Genomic DNA, 18,412 nt, shown 5'->3' with positions numbered 1-18,412 from the left:
ATGGATGAGACAAAAAATGAAGGCGGGTGCTGGCCGATAGCTCCCTAATGCAACGGCGGCCGCAATTCCCCCGGCTGCCATGGCTGCGGGAGCTGCACCGATGTCTGCAGCGGCTACCGTGGAGGTCCCACTACGGAGGTCTGCAAAGGTGGCAAGCAGCGGCGGCGGCGGCGGCGCCGGCGGCAGCAACGGCGAGGGTAGCAGCAGAGGCGGCGGCAGACCGCTCCAGTTACTCGGATTTTACTTGAAGGGCTCTTTTAGGGTCCTTTTAACTAGGGTTTTTTTGGGGGGAGGGGAGGTGGGGGAGAATGGAAGAAAGCCACAGAGCGCTGTCCCCTAGGCTAGAAAGGGAGCACCGTACTTAACATAAAAGTTAAGGAAGGTGTTAAAAGTTAGAGAACTGTCAGGTGAGGTTAGGAACTGTTTCCGCAGAAGGAGTCTAGGGGAAGGAGGGGTATTATATTCTGATTCTCTTTCCTCTTACCTGAATGCAGTGATGGAAAAGGGGGCCCTCTTTATTGAGCGCTGTTTTCCAGTTGTCAGATTCATTTGCTTCATCACTGAAAACAGAGCGGCAAAACAAAATAAAACGAAATGCAAAACTAAACTATTCCCACAAAGCCATTTAAGCATTATAACTTAACAAGGAATTACGATGCTTTGAGAAATCTCAGAGTAAATACTTGGGGGAGGGGGAGGCCCCAGAGAACTTCATGTCATGCCTACTAATTATCGCATAAAATGATTACTCAAAAGACTATATCATCACTGCTTAAATTAGGCTGATATAGAGGTTAATTTCACCCAGTACCTATGATGCTAGGTCCTTCATTTTGCATCATAATTAAGACGCAAAAATGACTGTAAGGTATAATAACTCTTAACTTTGGGGAAAATTAGAGCAATAAAATGAGAAAGAAATTATAATGCCAAACCTGATTTGTGTGTGTGTGTGTGGGGGGAAGTTCTCTCAATGCTTTAGAAAATTTTACTAAAAAATAAAAAGATGATAAGACCAGAGTTCACTTTCAAAACTCAGAAACTTTTTTAGGGATAACAATTTGCTCTCCCTTCCATATATTTTAAGTTAAAACCAAAGAAATAACAGAATATAGTCATGACCATAAAAGTTATGTACAAACTTATAAAAATAAAAAACCAATTAAACGCACTTATATTTCTCCCTTCCTCATCCTCCATCTCACCCCTTACTGCCTCCCCCCCTATATTTTTTAAGTCTTTCTCTACATAGCTACCAAAGCTGAGAAGTGAATCTGAGAGGCTGCAAGATCTTGGCCAACTTACATTTTGAATGGAATCACTTAGTCATTCCACGATGAAGTAGTCCATGTATTGAACAAATAATATGGAGCTAGACTTGGTTTGGATCTGTGAGATCTGAACCAAATTACCTAATCTCTTGACCATCAGTAAAATATTGGAGAGGTGCTGAGCTTAATGAATTCTAATATCATTTCCAAATCAAAATCTTATGAATCACCATGAAGTATTGAATTTGAAAGGCACCTTCTTGCTGAATTCTGGTTATGCTATATTGGCAACAAAATTGTATAGGTGTTCAGTAAGACAATCCACACATGTAGCTCTAAGGAAGCTATTATTTTTTGATCTTCCTATAATGCTCGGTAAGGTTTATGGAAGAAAACCTCAGTAAGTTAGTAGCAGGAGAGTAAGAAGGACATGATTGTCCCTCATGGGGTTTATGTGCCCTTAAAAAAAATAGAGTACTTTTATCACCATAAAGAATTTCTACTCATTGATAAAGATATATATTACTGAAATTGATGGGATGAGCACTAATGTGCTATATTTTCTGACAAATGGTATCTATATAAGTTACACTATGTTAGTAATAATTCCAAAAAAAAAAAGAATCTACACAGAAGATTGAGTCCACCTGACATCTTCCTTCTGAATATTCAGCAGCAAAACAACTCACAGACAATTTTGGCAAGCAACTTCTTGTTTATTTTTTCCTAAAGGTATCAATAACTTATGAAGAGTTCTGAATGTGGAGAATGTGGTCATAATTCTTGAAAAAAAATAGCCTGTTAGAAAGAGTGATAGTAAAAATACTTAAATACAATAGCAACTTTTTAGGTATTTGTATTTTAGATATTTATCTGTATTAAGCTTCTCAGTTTTATTTCTATCCCAAATTTCACTACTGACATGAAACTAGTGCTGTCATATAAGTTACTATTTACAATAGCATGGAAAAAATAGGTATAAAACTGAATTGTGTAATAATCAAAATGTACTCTTGTTTTAGTCAAGGCAGCAAACAGTTGGATGAATCTAGAAACTTATACTAAAAGGAATCAACTCTAATTAATTTTCACATTGTATCTGAGAATGGCTATATGTCATGAATAAAATACAAAACATAAATGGTTTCTACATTAACTAGAAAATGGGTGGAAGACCCAAAAGAAAAAGATAATGGTAAAAAAAATTAAAATTAATTATAGTACAGTCTTACATCAAAGAAAAACATAGAGCTATATTGATTTGGTGTGATATTATGTTATTGACAAGTCACGTAAGTCCTTTCATTTCTTCTTTACAAGGATAAAGATAAATTTGCTTCTGGTTTTCCTCCTGCTCCTGAAGGATGGTGGGAGAATGAGTGAAAGAGCAACACTACATGGATTCAAGATATATTATAATCCATATATCCATATATAAAATATCTATATACTCGACTGATTTTAGATCAATAGTGAGACAGATTTCAATTTAAGAGAAGGAGAAATGACACAGCTGTCCAAAATGGAATAAATTGCCTTGGGAGGTTCCTGAATACTGGAGGGAGGCAAAGAAAGAATGGATGACTACATGCCAGGGATATTATATAGGGTATTCATTCTTCATATTAGTGTTTGGACTAAGTAATCTCTGAAGTCTCTTTGAACTCCTGGATTTTATTATTCTATCAATCAGCAAGAAATAATATCGTTGTACTTAGTACTATTAAACAACAGTTTTTCCTCATATTTAGCATATCACGCTCTCACTATTTTACAATTAGACTAGCTAATTGTTGTGGACTTTATCTCATCAACACGAATGATATATAAAGACAACTATTAAGGAAGAAACATACCTGCAAAATCTAGCTTGTAGCTGTATTTGGAAGTAGTGAAAGAAATAGAACCAATGGGGTTTTCTTTGAAGCTTTTTTCAATATCTTCACTGCTAACTGAACATTGAATATTGGTGTCCGGCTTTAAAATAAATCAGAAAGTTGTATTTTACTTGATGTACAAATCAATAGTTTGGTCAGAAAGACTATAAACTTATCTATAAAGCAAATCTCAAAGGTTTCAGGCACCTCATATTTTTAGGAGCATAGCACATTAACAAAAAATAAAAACTGTCTATTGTCTTTTTTAATTTCAAGGAAGGAAGCTTTAAAATCACCGTAACTTTATTCAGCATCTTACAATCTTTAAAATCACCATACCTTAGTAACTACTTATATTTAGGTTTGCAAAAAATTTCACTCGTCCACAAAATCTAAACCTATTGAGGACAAAATTGATCACATTTATTGATCAAATTTATTATTATACTTCCCAAACAAAATTCCAATTAAAAAAATCATGTTAGCATTTATCAAATTTATTTTAAGTAAATTACTCTTCCATTAATTTTAAAATTTTTCTTAGCATTCATACTAATTTTTCTGGAAGTCCTTAAATCAAAAACTCTTTTGATATCTTATTTAAAACCCTTGTGCTAAACAAAAGAAGTGGAGATACCTGAAACATGTGCCACTTCCCACATTCTGCCAAGTAAAACCAACCCCACTGAGTATCTGATGTGTCCATCTCATTCATTCCATTGGTGTTTGGTTTTGAACAGAATTCTTCTGTGGTTCTGTGAAACATTGCCTGAAATGTCAGAGAGAAAAGGAGAAAGACATTTCCTTAATGACTCAATGATTTGAAAAATGCCATGTCAAGACAATGTTTTTCTTTCCAATAAATTTCATTTCAAGGGTTTTTTCCATTCAGGCTTTTGTACCTATCAATTTAGTCTATCGAATCAAAACAACATTTAAAAAATGCTAAAATTTCATTGTTGCATTTAGGAATCAGGTACATGAATTTTTTTTATCAAATATATCATTAACAGAAGTGGTTTATTTGTCAGAAAATTTCCATTTTAACATCTATTTTGCCAAAAGAATCAACAATTATAAGACCAATTTCATCTGAACAATGCAAAAAAAGAAAGAAAGAAAGAAAGAAAGAAAGAAAGAAAGAAAGAAAGAAAGAAAGAAAGAAAGAAAGAAAGAAAGAAAGAAAGAAAGAAAGAAAGAAAGAAAGAAAGAAAGAAAGAAAGAAAGAAAGGAAGGAAGAAAGAAAATAGTACCCATCATTATTTTTTGAATGAAATTGTCTCTACAAAAATCCAAGGATTTATCATTCAGGAAAGGAGTAAGAGAAGAGAAACAGAAGTTTGGGAGGAGTTTTCTTCCTATTTTACAATTTAAAATTAAGATATTAATTAAAATTAAGGTATTAAGAGATAAAACATCGCAACTGGCAAGGGCTAAAGGATTTAAGATTTAAATCCATTTTGCTCAATGTTTAAAAAGACAAGATTTATCACAGTACTTTAAACAGCAAGACTATTTAGGATGGTAATCTTTTAGGATTCTTCTATATCTCCTTTCTTTTCTATTGAAATTCATCTTTTTAGTGATCTTATGGTTTAGAAGAATGAAAAAAGGAACCGAAAGAATAGGATTAAAAATAAAGGAGGAAAGGAAAAGGAAGAAAATTGAATATGTAATTTATTGTACACACAAAATTACCACAAAATTTGTTTTGGATTAGTGTCAACTTTCTAAAAATTTAGAGACTTGGTTTCTTGGGGTTCTTCTTCTATCCATTACCAGAGAAAATGGAGAAGTATCTCTACTCAGTCACTTTCCTAGAATCAGCCTAAGTACTAAATCTCTGAATGATGTTTTGGGTACAAAATTTTCTTGCTTTTTTTGGTACCCCTGAGAAGAAAAAAGATATGGGTCACATGGCTGCTGTCTTCAAATATTCGATGGATAAAAATTTATGCTATGCAACTCCAAATGGCAAGGTGTAAAATCAGTGGGTGGAGTGTTTGTTGAAAGACAAAGAATTATATTTAAGCCGAATATAAAGATAATATCTTCTAACATTGGGACTATCCAATAACAAAATATACTGGCTTGTATCCATCATTGTAAGCCTTAAAATGAAGCTGTATAACTATTCATTAAAAATGGAGAAAATGGGACTAGATGATCTTCAAGCTTCCCCCCTTAAACTTATATTCCTTGAAATCCTCTCAGACGTTCCAAAAATTACTCATCCTACGGAGAGTTTGCAAAATGCTTTTGCTAGTTTATATTATGTTTTTTCCTGCCACTCAAACTATCAGAAGTCACAGTTCTCAACCTAATTAATGATGGGAAAACCAAGCTGCAAGGTAATAAAATCATTTCGCCCATGGTTGCAGAATTAGCCATAAAACATATATATTTGTACCTATTTTGGTAAATATTAGGGGTCTCTCAAGCCTCACATATGGTTCATACCCCATAAGTTCTCTGGTAAACTATATGAAAAAGTATTCAGAGAAATGCAGGTTTTGTTTTTTGTTTTTTTGTTTGTTTGTTTGTTTGATTTGATTTGTTTTGTTTTTTAAAGGGAGGCCATTTGATACATCAAATGGCAAGCATAATAAAAGACACTAAAATTCAATACTGGTATTACTAGAAAAATTAGCCTGCTAATACATTGTTAGTGGAACTCTGGCTCACTTTTTTTTAGAAAATAATATGGAATTGTATAATAAGAATTACAAAAATACTCACACACTAATTAGATGGTATAAGGGATATAGTGCTGGGACCTGGAATCAGGAAGACATGAATTCAATTACAACCTTGGATACTTACTAGCATTGGGACTCTGGGGAAGTAAGTCACATAACCTTTAGATTATTAAGTTTATTATAGTTTTCTTAACTGTAAAAACGGAGGTAATATAGTAGCATTTACCTCAAAGAGTTGTAGGATGAAATATTTGTAAAGTGCATAGCACAGTACATTCTACATATAACAAATGCTTATTCTCTCCTCTCCCTCCAGTGATTTTCATTCAAAACATAATTTCTGCTATATTATCATTTTTAAAAATTTTAATTTGTGGAATGAACCAAGCATTTTCATAACATTAAAATAAAAGAAAATGGCATATGAAACCACAAATCTATGTAAAATTTGTTATTCCTTTTAAACATACAACAAAGTTATCATGTAAATTTGTTTCTTCCCTTCTTTCCTCCCTTCCCTAAAGATGGTCACAAGTAGGTATATATTTGTAAAGTAGGTGTATATTTGTAAAATTACTTTATACATATTTCCATTTGTCAGATTCTTCTCCAAATTCAGATAGTCTTTCTATAAATTATAGATTTTTTCAAAATCTTTAAACTGACTCTACTTACAATTTTTTAAAATTACATGATGAATTAAAATTTATTTTAAAAATTAGGTTTTTATATATTTCAATTCTTAATTCAGTTATGCAAAGAGCTAATAAAAATAATTTGTGACCTTCCTGTGAAGTGTAGCTGCCCAATATTCCTTCTATAAATAATAGTGGGAACATGGTTAAAAAAAAATGAATGGATTAGATAGAAATGTAACTTGGAATATCATAATGTAAAACTCATTAATTCATTAGGTAATGACTATTCTAAGGCACATGAAAAGAAATGAGTGATGTTCATCACCTAATCATCTGTACATGTTGATTCATTTGTATTTCTAAGTTTTTTTTAGGATGTACAAAAAAAGAATAGGTGCTTTAAAATCTTGCTAAGTATCACATTTTATGCATTTTTACAATAGAAAAATAAGCACAGAGAACCTTGGTTTCCTAACATCTTTGAGGCAATTGTATGATGATAAAGATATAATTTGATGTGGAATCTGATTCAGGAAACATTTTCTTCTGATACTCTCATGACAATGGATCTCAGTATTTGGGGCGACTATACTCTGACACACCTTTTTAGGGATTGGGACAGTTTGTTAGGTATTGGCATCTTGTTGATTGCCTTAAGAAAAAAAAAAAAAAAAGTTTTCCAAGCTTTTGATATCTTCCCTACTTTAAAAGAAATCTTGAGAATGCATCTTTCAGTACCCTTAAATTAGTGTTGCATATAGCATAGACCTTCTCCGCATTTATTTGTTCTCTAATTCACCTGCTTTTGGTTTTGGTTTTCCTCTCATATTTGATTTTTTTAGTGACCCTTCCACTTTTCCCACAAGCACATGAAAGTTTGTGATATTAAGAGTTCAAATATAAGCTCCATTGTCTTTGAAAGTGACGTTAGTTATTTAAAAAATCCTTAGAGAGTTTTCCATCATTTCTCTATTTATTGTCCTTCCAATTTCATCTGTGAATGGCTTTCTTAAAAATTTGCTTTGTTAGGACATAACAATAATAACAGTAACCATCCTTTAAGTAAATGGCTTTAAAGTTTGCAAAGCATTATTTACGTTTTATCTTATTTGATCATGCCAAGCTTTCTTTAAATTAATTTTCCCCTTTATTGCTTCTTGTTGGAGAGTTAAGTTTTCTTATTGTTGGGTTGGGCTTTTTGGTTTTTTGTTTGTTTGTTTTGAGGGAGAAGGGTATTGTAGTACTGATCCTAATCTTCTACCATCTTTCTGTATACAATTTCCCATCTGAATTAGTACTTTTAAATGGTGCTTGTTGCTTTAGGCTAACATCATTTTCTCCTTACCCAGAAAGTCAAATTTATCTTTTAGAACTCTTTTGGCCCCCTCATGATGACAAATTATTTACATGGTTCAAATTTCTTAAGTTGTTATAATCAGTACTGATGTCCTTTTCTCCAGGTTAAGTCAATAAATTGTTTAAATAGATCAGGTTTGATTTGTTTTAATTGCACACATTTTTCCTCCATATCTATTCTTCTAATTTTTATCAACTGCGCTAATGTGTCTCTCATCTCACTTTATATAATTAACCTATTCAGGAATAATTTTTGCAACAGAAAATATAATTCTTTTTTGTGTGATGCCATTCAATATGTCTGGTAACTATGTCTAATAACTTCAAATACTTTGACTCAGAGATTTCACTTCTAGGCACATACTGAGGTTAAAGACAAAAAGTTTCTATATACCTCAACATATTAATATCACCACTTTTTGTAATATTGAAGTATTAAGAGTAAATTTCTATTTGATGAATGGCTAAATAAAGTGTGGTACATTAACAGAATATTACCATGTCATAAGAAATGATGAATATGAAGATTTAAAAAAAAAAAACCTTTGAAAGACATCTATGAAAAGAGAACAGAAAAACAATAAAATGTAAAATTTGAGTGTAGGGACTATTTCATTGTATTTTTAAACATTTAAAATATTGCTTGGCACAGAAAATACCAAGCATTAATAAATGCTTGTTGAATGACTTCATCAATAAATGAAGTATGCAAATAAAATGTTTATACTTATGTTTTCTTTTTTGTGTCTTTTCATTTTTGTTCTTTTTCATATATCTGAATACTTACATGGTTGCTCAAAATTAAAGTAAAATTTAATTTACCAAAAAAGATAGCAGTATTGGCTCCTCTTAGAGGATAGCATCTTCTTTCACTGATAACAGAGACTTTGTTATTCTCCTTTCAACCCCTACAAGAGAATGACTGCCAACATGAAGAGAAGTCATTTTCTCCAAGCCAAGTAAGTCATGGATTGCAACTGCTTTTGCCTTTCCCAGAAAATTTATCTTTTTTTTTTTTTTTTTTTTTCTCTCCTCCCTAAGCTTGCATATTGAAAGGAGCTAGATGCTTACCTTAGAATTGGTGATGTTAGCTACTTTGGACAGCTTAACAACTCTTTTATCCCTGGCCTTATGCTTATTTGAAAACTCCTTCTGACTGTAAAATCTCAACAGATTTCATGATACCATCTTAAAAGAAAATAATATGTAAAAATAAAATTGAATGATTGCTCTTTAACTTGATTTCACACATTAAAGTTATTCCAAAGACTTTTTGACTTAGACTAGGAACTATGGACAGAGTTAAAGTAACATTAGCACAATTGATGTTAAATCAACATTGTATGTGCATGCTATTGGGACTAAAGAGGCAAATACAGAATGAAGAGAATTCTTAAATTATGTGTATATAATGTTCCATGAACAAGTGAAATTTTGCAAATATTTAATTCTCAATGATCTGGATTAATAGAAGAGCTAACACAAATCAGAATTTCTATTTAGTTTTAGAATATACTATCCCTTAACTTAAGTGGACTTAACATTTGTGGTTTTGGTTATTTGCAGGCTGGCCATGGATAATTAAATTGGAATTTTTGGAGATTTGCAATAAACTGAGAAAATACCAGGTGATATGCGTATGAAAAAAAATTAGTAAGTCATAAATACTGCATATTATTATTTTATCATTTACTACTATTGATATACATACATAAATTTATTATAAACAGTTAAATTTTATTAAAAAGTTTCAGTGCGATAGATACTCTCTTTGGAAACCCAACTGTCTCTCTACCATCCAAATTCAGTCTGGTAATTTTCTCTGCAGTGATCTTTTGTATGTTGCACTTTCCTAAAAGAAATTCTTGAATTAGATGCTTTTCTTATGCAAGATATCAATTTCTCATAGAAATTGCAACTTTTTATGAATATTTTTTTATTTATTCATTCACTTGTTTATGTGTTGTTTTGTTTTGTGTGTTCAATATGATCAAAATTATTAAAAATAAAGATTTAGGGGCTAGTTATTTGTAGTTTTCCATATTCACAGGGTCCTGTGCCTTGAACCATGAAGGACAACTCTATGTTCTAGGGTAGTGTTGATTTATTTTTTTGTGTTTTTTTTTTTTTTAATAGTAAATGTTATCTTAAGCTTAGGCTAATATGAGCATTAAGTTGCATCTTGAAACAGAAGAGGGGAAATTCAATGTTTAAGTTTTGTCATGGATAATACAAATATGGATAACAATATAAAATCTAATGTTTGTTTTGAATATTCCTATAATTTTTAAGAAGAAATATCTAAGTCTGCCAGAAATCATTAAATATCATATTATTCAGATTTTACACTAATGCTGAAATAGACAACATTAATTATATTCCTGAAGATGGAGCACTACTATTAATAGAGAACTTGTCCTGAAATCAACAGATAGCAAGAAAATATTTCAGTTTATTTGATGAAAATGTAGGTAGATTTCTCACAGGGATCTTTAAAGGTGATCGGATGGGTGCGAGGTAGGGTCTCAGAGGGCAACTGAGATCCACACCTCTTCCCCCCTAACCCCATTATGGAAGTTATATTGCATTGTAAGTGTCAAAGTGATGGTCATATTTGCCAATGCCAGTGGATTGGTAAACTAAAAAATGATTGATAAGCCAGAGCACAGCGGCTCTCCACCTCTTGCTCTGGGATCCTCCCGATCCGCGGAATCCGCGCATTTAGGGTTCGCGGGGTTCGAAGGGTCCACGGGGGTTCGCAGGGTCCGCGCGTCCGCAAGGTCGGTGAGGTCCACAGGCTCCAGAATCTACTCACGTACCCCGGAATGTCTGACAAGCAGGAAGCAGGCTCCACAGTCACCTCTAGGTATACGTCTTAAAAGCGAGCTAGCTGATTACTGGCTTCCCGAGATCCACTCAACTTGAACACCCGTATGCCTCGCAAATCCCTTAACTGAGCAGGGAGTGTACATTCTCCTTACTAAAGCACTGGGGATCTACCCAATATTGACAGCTAATCAATGACTATGGACCTAGGGTTAAGGGGGCAGCCAGGTGTCCCCAAAGCAAATGTCTTGTTATCAAATACAAAAGAAAAGAAAAATGACAAATATCAGAGGGAATGTGGGAAAGCTGCGGCACTAAAGCCCTGTATTAATAAGAATTATGAACTGAACCAACCATTGTTGAGAGCAATTTGGAACTATGCCAAAAGCTATAAAACTACATACTTTCTGATCTAGCAACACTACTACTGGATCTGTATTCCAAAGGATCCATTTGTACCAACATGTTTCTAGAAGCTCTTCCTGATGGTTAATTGAGGGGATCCTTTCAACTGGGGAACGGCTGAATGAGTGATATTTTCTTATAATGGAATATTATTGTGCTATAACAAATGAGAGCATGATGACTTCAGAAGAACCTGGACAGGCTTTCATGAATGGATGCTGAGTGAAGTGAGCAGAATTGGGAAAACATTGTACACAGAAACAGTAAAATTGTATGATGAGCAACTGTGAATGGCTTAACTTTTCTAAACAAATAGTGATCTAAGAAGATACCAATGCTATCCACTTTGAAGAAAGAACTAATGGATTCTGGGTATAGACAAAAATATTTTTTTCACTTTCTTTTTGAGTTTTCTTTCACAAAATGACTAATATGGAAATATGCTTTACAGGATTGCACATATAGTGCTGGGGGGAAAGAAATTGAAACTCAAAACTTTTAAAAATGAATATTAAAATTATTTTATATAAACTATTTAAATTGTTTTATGTGTTTGGGGGAAAATAAAGTATCTTTAAAAGGTACTCCTAGCGATCATTTAAGAAATAGAGAAAACGATTGGATCCACATATTTTAAGGAGAAAAAGCTCCATGAAGAGGCTATATAAATAACCAAGCACCATTCATGCTGCAGGATTATTCTGAGTATACCTGACAGAAACCAAATGGAAAGCAAGGTCTTAGCCCTCCACTTCACTTCCAAAAGTTTCACTTTATGAAGAAGAAAAAGTAACACTTATTCTTCTGGTGACTTTCAAAACATCCATATATATTTCTTATTTTGAATTTTGTAAAAAACTCCATTCTTTCCCCATTTCTCTCTCCCATCCCCACCATACATTCTGAGTAGGAAAAAGAGACAATTTTACAATTCTGATTTGCTTCACAAATTGTTAAGATTACTAAATTACTTTTTTTAAAGCCATTGAGATCAGAAACTGAATGTAGAGAATTATTTTTATGTTGTTGCAAACTATAGCTGATGACTGCTAACCTGCCCAAATTATTTGATTTTTCTTCTTTTGAATACACTTAAAACATTACCCAAATTGTAGTTCTTTGCACTTTCCCCCATTTCTCCAATAATATTAATGATTTTTTTCATGAGTCAATACCAACTTCGTATTCTATCTGGCAATCTGGTTAGAACTACAAGATAGAGACCCTGCTTTTAAAAATTGGCGGGTTTTGTTTTATTGTTGACATGTGAGCATTTGCATGATTGTTCTCCTTTGAAGTCGATTTAAACTACATGAATTATAAAGAGAGAGGACTGATCAGCCTACAAAATAGATTAAGAGGCCAGATAATTACTTTTCAGATAAAAACCAAAGATTTCAGGTGTTGAGTTTGCCAAAGAATGATATTTTTAAAAATCTTGGATAAATGGCTAAAACTGTTATATGCATCTTTGTGTGTGTGTATGTGTGTGTGTGTGTTTAAGATATTTACTGGGTTTTTGTAAATACTGAAATATAAAAATTAGCTATGGAAAAATTAAGATTTGGGAAAGGAAAAACTCACACAATTTTAAATCAGTAAGCAGATTATGAAAATAAAACTAGATCTGATTAATGGCTAAAGGAAGGCATGCTGTTAGCAAAGAAGGATTTTTGGATGGTCTGGATACTGTTGACTATAATTATCGAAAGTATATAATAAAAAAAAAAATAAGAATGCCAGGTTTAGAGATATTGTGAACTACTAAACAACTGAATATATGATTAGCCTATCTACTGCAGTTTATCTAATTGGTAAAATAACTGATAAAAATGGCATAGTCTTAACAAAAGGTTTGCTATAGCAGAATTATAAGTACACTGCTAAAATATTTTAGAAAATGACTAGTAGTAGAGCCATAATAATAAATCTACAAATCTTGTCCGACACATCAGATATTCTCTATTTGATAAAGCTAACAAGAAGGTGGAACTTCTTGATACAACTGTCTCACTTTAATAGAAACATCACATAAACCTGGGGGTGAGTGTGTGAGGGAATATAATAGGTTGTACGTGAGAAGCAAAAGTAAATACATATTAAAATTAAGGGTGCCTTATCAATTAGGTATAAATTTAGGAAGCAGTTATTTCTTGACTTTGGTTATGTCATAGTTCTATATTAATAATAAATTACTGCATTTTTATTTAATTTTTCTTAGCCTATGGAAATCTGTTTTTTGAATAGAGCACTTCAAATAATTGTTAAAAAGAAAATTATAGAAAAATACAGGAGGTATAAGGCCTAATCAAGAGGCCCAGAACAGGGTACTTGCAAATGGTACTTTTCAGATCTTCAATAAGATAAGAAAAGAAAAAGAAATATTTCATCGAAAAGATAAAAAGCAGCTTCTCCCTTTCTCCCATTATCTCCTCCGTGTGCCATAAGAATTGTTGCAAAAAAAAAAAAAAAATTTCCCTTAAAGCAAATTTATGGCCTCTCTTTACTACCAAATAAAAATCTTGTTACATCAGAATGGAATTTTTTTTTTCCAGGTCACTGATTGTAGAGGAGATGAGCCATTAGCTTTTCAGGGGCCCTATCCTGAGTAGACAGACCTGATTTTGTTACTTAATGTGTAACCTTGGGTAAATCGTCACAGTGCCTGGCACACAGTAGGCAATTAATGGAACATTAGCTGACTTCATCTCTTGGAGCCCATTTCCTCCTTTGTAAAGTGTTAGCTTTCCTTAAGTGCCAAGGATGGTATAGTCTGTAGTGTCTAGAAGAATCAGGAACGAATGAACAAGAACTGCGTGAGCTTTTGAGTAGGGGGGGAGGCGGTGTTGGGAGGCGGGGTGGAGATAGGAAATTCAACTATGAAAGAAACAAGGCGGACTGAAAATCCTTCAGTGGGAAGGGGGAGGGAGGATTGCAAATCCAGCAGTGATAAGAGGGGGATTGCAAATTCAGCTGTGAGAGGAACAAGGTGGATTGCAAATGCAGCAGTGAGGAGGGGGATTGCAAATCCCGCAATAAGAGGAGGGGGACTGCAAATCCCGCAGAGAGAGGAGGGGGATTGTAAACCCAGCATTGAGGGGAAGGCGATTGCACATGCAGCAGTGAGAGAAAGGGGGCTACAAAACCTGCAGTGAGAGAAAGGGGATTGCAAATTCAACTGTGGAAGGAACAAGGTGGATGGCAAATCCTGCAGTGTGGGGGGTAGATTTGCAAATTCAATTGAGAGAGGAGGGGGATCGTAAATCTAGCAGTGAGAAAAAGGGGACTGCAAATCCTGCAGTGAAAGGGGGATTGCAAATTCACCTCTGGGAGGAACAAGGTGGATTGCGAATCCCGCAGTGAGGGGAGGGGGATTGCAAATTCAGCAGTGAGAGGAGGGAGACAGCAAATCCCGCAGTGAGGGGAGGGGGATGCCATATTCAGCTGAGAGAGAAGGGGGATTGCAAATTCAACTGTGGGAGGAACAAATTGGATTGTAAATCCCGCAGTGAGAGAAGAAAGATAACAAATTCAGCTAAAACAGATAAGGAATTGCAAATTCAGCTGTGGGTGAAACTAGATGGATTGCGAACCTACTGTGGGAGGGTCCCTTCTTCCGGATGGAGACAGACCAGAGGTTAAATCACCAATTTAGAGCACGAACGGGCCTCTTTAAAAGCCACTTAGCGCAACACCTCACTTTACACACGAGAAAATGGAAGCCTACAGGGATAACACGTCTCGCCCACGGCGGCTAGCAAAAAAAAAAAAAAAAAAAAGGCAGATTCTGGATGTCATCCCCGATTTTTTCTGGGTCCGAGACTCTGAGGGTTTGGGGGAGCGGGTACAACAAAGGGAGAAAGAAGCCCCTCTGCGGCAGATCGCCACCAGAGAAGGAGGAGCCCGAGCCCGCCTCCCCCACCCCCACCCCCCACCCCCGACACTGACCCCGACGCTGCAGGGCCGGAGGGACAAGGACAGTGACAGCGCTTGGCGGGGCGCGGCAGACGACGCTCTGGGGGCTCGGGCCCTTAGCACGCGGAACTCGAAGCCCGGGCCCTGGGAGGAGGGGGGGGCGGGAATTCGAAGGCTCCCCCGCCCCTCTCGTACCCAGTCACAGCGCCGCCCCGCCCCGCCCCGCCCTGCCCCGCCCTGCCACTCACCGGATTCGCCTCCCACATGATGGAGGCAAGAGCGGGAGAGCCGCCCCCAGAAGGAGCGGGGTAGGGACGCCGGCGGCGGCTTTCCGGAGGGCCCTCGGAGGGATCGATAGGCGGCTTGTCTGGGGTAACCTACCCCCGCGACTGCAGCTAACCCCGGCGGCAACGGCAGCCACTTTCGCCTACCGGCCACACTTCCGACTTCCGGCCACCCCAGAGCCACGCCCCCCCTCCACCAACCCACCCGCCTGCCGGGGGCGGCCGCGGGGCGGGGCGGGAGAGGGAGGTGACCCGGGGAGCCTCCTCACCCCAGCCGCCCCGCCCCGCCCGGCCGGGCCGCCCGCCCGGCCTCTGCAGGCACCTCCTACCCTCCAGAAGGGTAGCAACCCCTGCCCTCAGGCAGCTTAGGATAGGCCGGGGGAGATGTAGGCCCTCAGATACCAGAAGGCCGCCCGAGGCCGCAACCTTAAATAATGAATAATTTGGTCCGGGGGGATGGGGAGGACGCTTCAAGTAAAGCTCCCCATATCTTTTCCCCCTTCAGAGGAATTCCATCCCGTCCAGTCAAAAGCCCTTTTCTAACCCCACGGTTTCGGAGGATCCTTCCCGGATCGGAGAAAACCGTGCTGTCCGGGCCTCCCAGCCCTTGGGGACCGGGAATCTCTCTCCCCGCCCCCCACGTCCCCTCTGCGGGATCCTCGGGTCATCCTCTCACGACCCAAGCGATCCGCTCTCACGGAGGGGATTGGGGGTTTACGTTTTAGGATCGAGGTTTGCAGTCGAGAGAAACGTCTCCGAGGCCATCAAGCCAATGCAACACCTCATTTTTACAGAGGATGGATTTGGGGAGAGCGGCGGGAGGAGCGTTTGAGCTCCCCCATTACCTTCCCACCCCCATCTCCGTTTCTGGGGAATTTTGCAGTCTGGGAGACCCTTAATCTATCTAGCCCCGGCAGGCTGACGGCTCTTTCACGACGTCCCTGAGGAAAGTTAGGCGCAGGGAAACAAAAGCCTGGAAATTCTAGAATGACAAGCCTTCATTTCAAAGAAATCTGTCCATCCCCGGGGTCACTTACTGTCCCAGGTCGGAGGGCTCCCGGATGGTGTGTGGAAAGCGCCTCACCCCGCTCCGATCTGGGTCTCTTGCTACCTGCTGCCTGGAGCAGGGAAGTGTGGTGGCGCCTTTCTCTCTCCCGTTCCCTCCCTTTCCCTCTCCCCACCCCCCTCCTCCTTCCTGTCATTCCTCAGGTCCTTTTCGAATAGCTTACGCGATCCGATCCCCCCCAGGTTCTCCAACCAGACGGGCAAATCTATAGGCTTCTTCGATCTCTCTACGCTGTTTCCAGGGTTTTCATTGGATCGCCTCTGCCCACCGACCTTCCTCACGTCTTTAATCTCAACAAGTCACCATCCCCACTCATCGCCATGACTATCCCTTTGGGGATGCTGACATTTTATTTTCCCAGTTATGTGGGGAAAGGAGGGGGAAAGGGAGATGTCATAGTGTGTATTGCGGTTATTTGTGTTTTCCCCCTGCTTTTTATGCTGCAATGTCCAAGAAGGCAGGGTTCATGTCTCCTCTGGTTTTTAGGTGATTTCTAGCACCTAATAAGTCTCTCTATACAAAGCAAGCACTCAATATTTGTTGAATTAAATTGAGGGGGTAATTTCCCCCTCCCCTTGTTTATATCTACCTGACACGTACTTCAGAACTAACAGAACATTTATTTTCTTATCTGCTTCATTGACATTTAAGGTTTTGTTTTTGTTTTTTTTAACGGATTTTTTTTTGTTTTTTATGATGTCCATGTAAAGGAATATTTGTGGGCTTCCCGTTGTCACAATACTTGAGGCCAAGAGAGAGGCTTATTTTGGGGGAGAATCTTTGAATACATGTTCCAGGTGGGTCTTGTGTTAAAAAAAAAAAAAAAAAAAAAGGCAAAATCAACAACACAAAACCTGATTGCATTAAGGCTCACGTTAAGCATATTGAGTTCAAAAAGAAAAAAATCTGAGTCTCACAAAGAAGGCTTGTATTACTTTGTCTTCAGATTGGGTTAAAAGGATGAGTTTTGTATCATGGAACAAGCAGTCTGAGATTGTTGAAAGTGCCGCAGAATTTGCCAGATGTAATGCAGCTCACTCCAATTGAATTTTGTATCGAGTTCATTGTCTTACTATATTGCCTATCCGAGATATATGTGCTAATAGTCTAATTCAGTGGGCTGCTCATCTAAATGCGTGTAAATGCGTGTCACAATTTGGAAAATAGGCTTTTGGTTTTCCAAATAAATGAAGAAAACCTCTGTCTCTCTCGTATATCTCATTGAGAAGATTCTGGAATACTGGGACTTGATTCTATCTGCATTATCATCTACAAATAAGATTATCTGGGGACTTCACCATGTACAGGAAATATCTATTCCATTTGAGCTCTTCACAGGTCATAAGTAATTTTAGGAAACATTTCCCTATTTTATGCCTCACTTGATGTTAATATCAGAGGGTCATTGAAGCTTACAGGCATGTAGAAGTCTTGCTGAAATAGCCACCTTTAAGGGTGTGTTTTGGTCTATTAAGTTAGATGCTTTAAAAAAAAAAATGAGATCACATGACCAGCAAAATGACAGAGTAGGTATGTTTACCAAACATAGCAACCTGAAAACTCAAAAAAATGAGCATGTTACCATGTTACCAGATAAAGGATAATTCCAATTGAAAACACAAGACCAGAAGGCATAATCCTGCATAATTTACCTTAAACGCTGAATAAGCAATTAAAATATCAAATGATTTCAGAAATTTTATTTTTATGATAACTTCTTATTTTTCCAAATACACACATAGAAAAATTTCAACATTCATCTTTGCAAAATTTTGTGTTCCAATTTTTCCCTCCCTTCCCCCCTTCCTTCCCTAGACAACAAGCAATCCACTATAAGTTAAACATGTGCAATTCTTCTAAACATATTTCCATATTCATTATTCTGCAAGAAAAAAAAATCAGATCAAAAGGGGAGTGGAAACATGAGAAAGAAACAACTCCCCCCCCCAAAAAAAAGGTGAAAATATTGTGCTTTGATCCACAGAATTTTAACACTTAAAATTTCCATTTCTCATCCCCACTCTCACCTCAGTCTACCCATGATCAAAATCAAAGAAATTAGAAAGGGAGATAAG

The 18,412-nt window shown here is 36.9% G+C and overlaps 1 protein-coding gene across 4 annotated transcripts in view; it reads right to left on the bottom strand.

Moving 5' to 3' along the window:
• The window catches only part of PARP11 (poly(ADP-ribose) polymerase family member 11), a 31,111-nt gene extending 14,638 nt beyond the window's left edge, over positions 1–16,473 (bottom strand). The window contains exons 1-4 of one of the 4 annotated variants that reach the window (XM_074269236.1): positions 16,309–16,473; positions 3,786–3,917; positions 3,128–3,248; positions 485–560 (exon numbers count right to left, since the gene is read on the bottom strand). In XM_074269236.1, coding sequence (XP_074125337.1) covers positions 485–560; positions 3,128–3,248; positions 3,786–3,917; positions 16,309–16,473 — 494 coding nt within the window. Of the gene's footprint in view, positions 1–484; positions 561–3,127; positions 3,249–3,785; positions 3,918–5,887; positions 5,907–15,020; positions 15,040–15,235; positions 15,448–16,308 lie in introns of those variants that run through there. The other 3 variants (XM_074269237.1, XM_074269239.1, XM_074269238.1) reach the window with 3 other exon arrangements.
• Positions 16,474–18,412: the final 1,939 nt, after the last annotated feature.

This window comes from Sminthopsis crassicaudata, chromosome 5 (genome assembly GCF_048593235.1).
Source record: "Sminthopsis crassicaudata isolate SCR6 chromosome 5, ASM4859323v1, whole genome shotgun sequence".
In the NCBI taxonomy this organism is placed as follows: Eukaryota; Metazoa; Chordata; class Mammalia; order Dasyuromorphia; family Dasyuridae; genus Sminthopsis; species Sminthopsis crassicaudata.
Note: the sequence above shows the minus strand (reverse complement) of the source record. Positions and strands in the feature narration are given on the sequence as shown.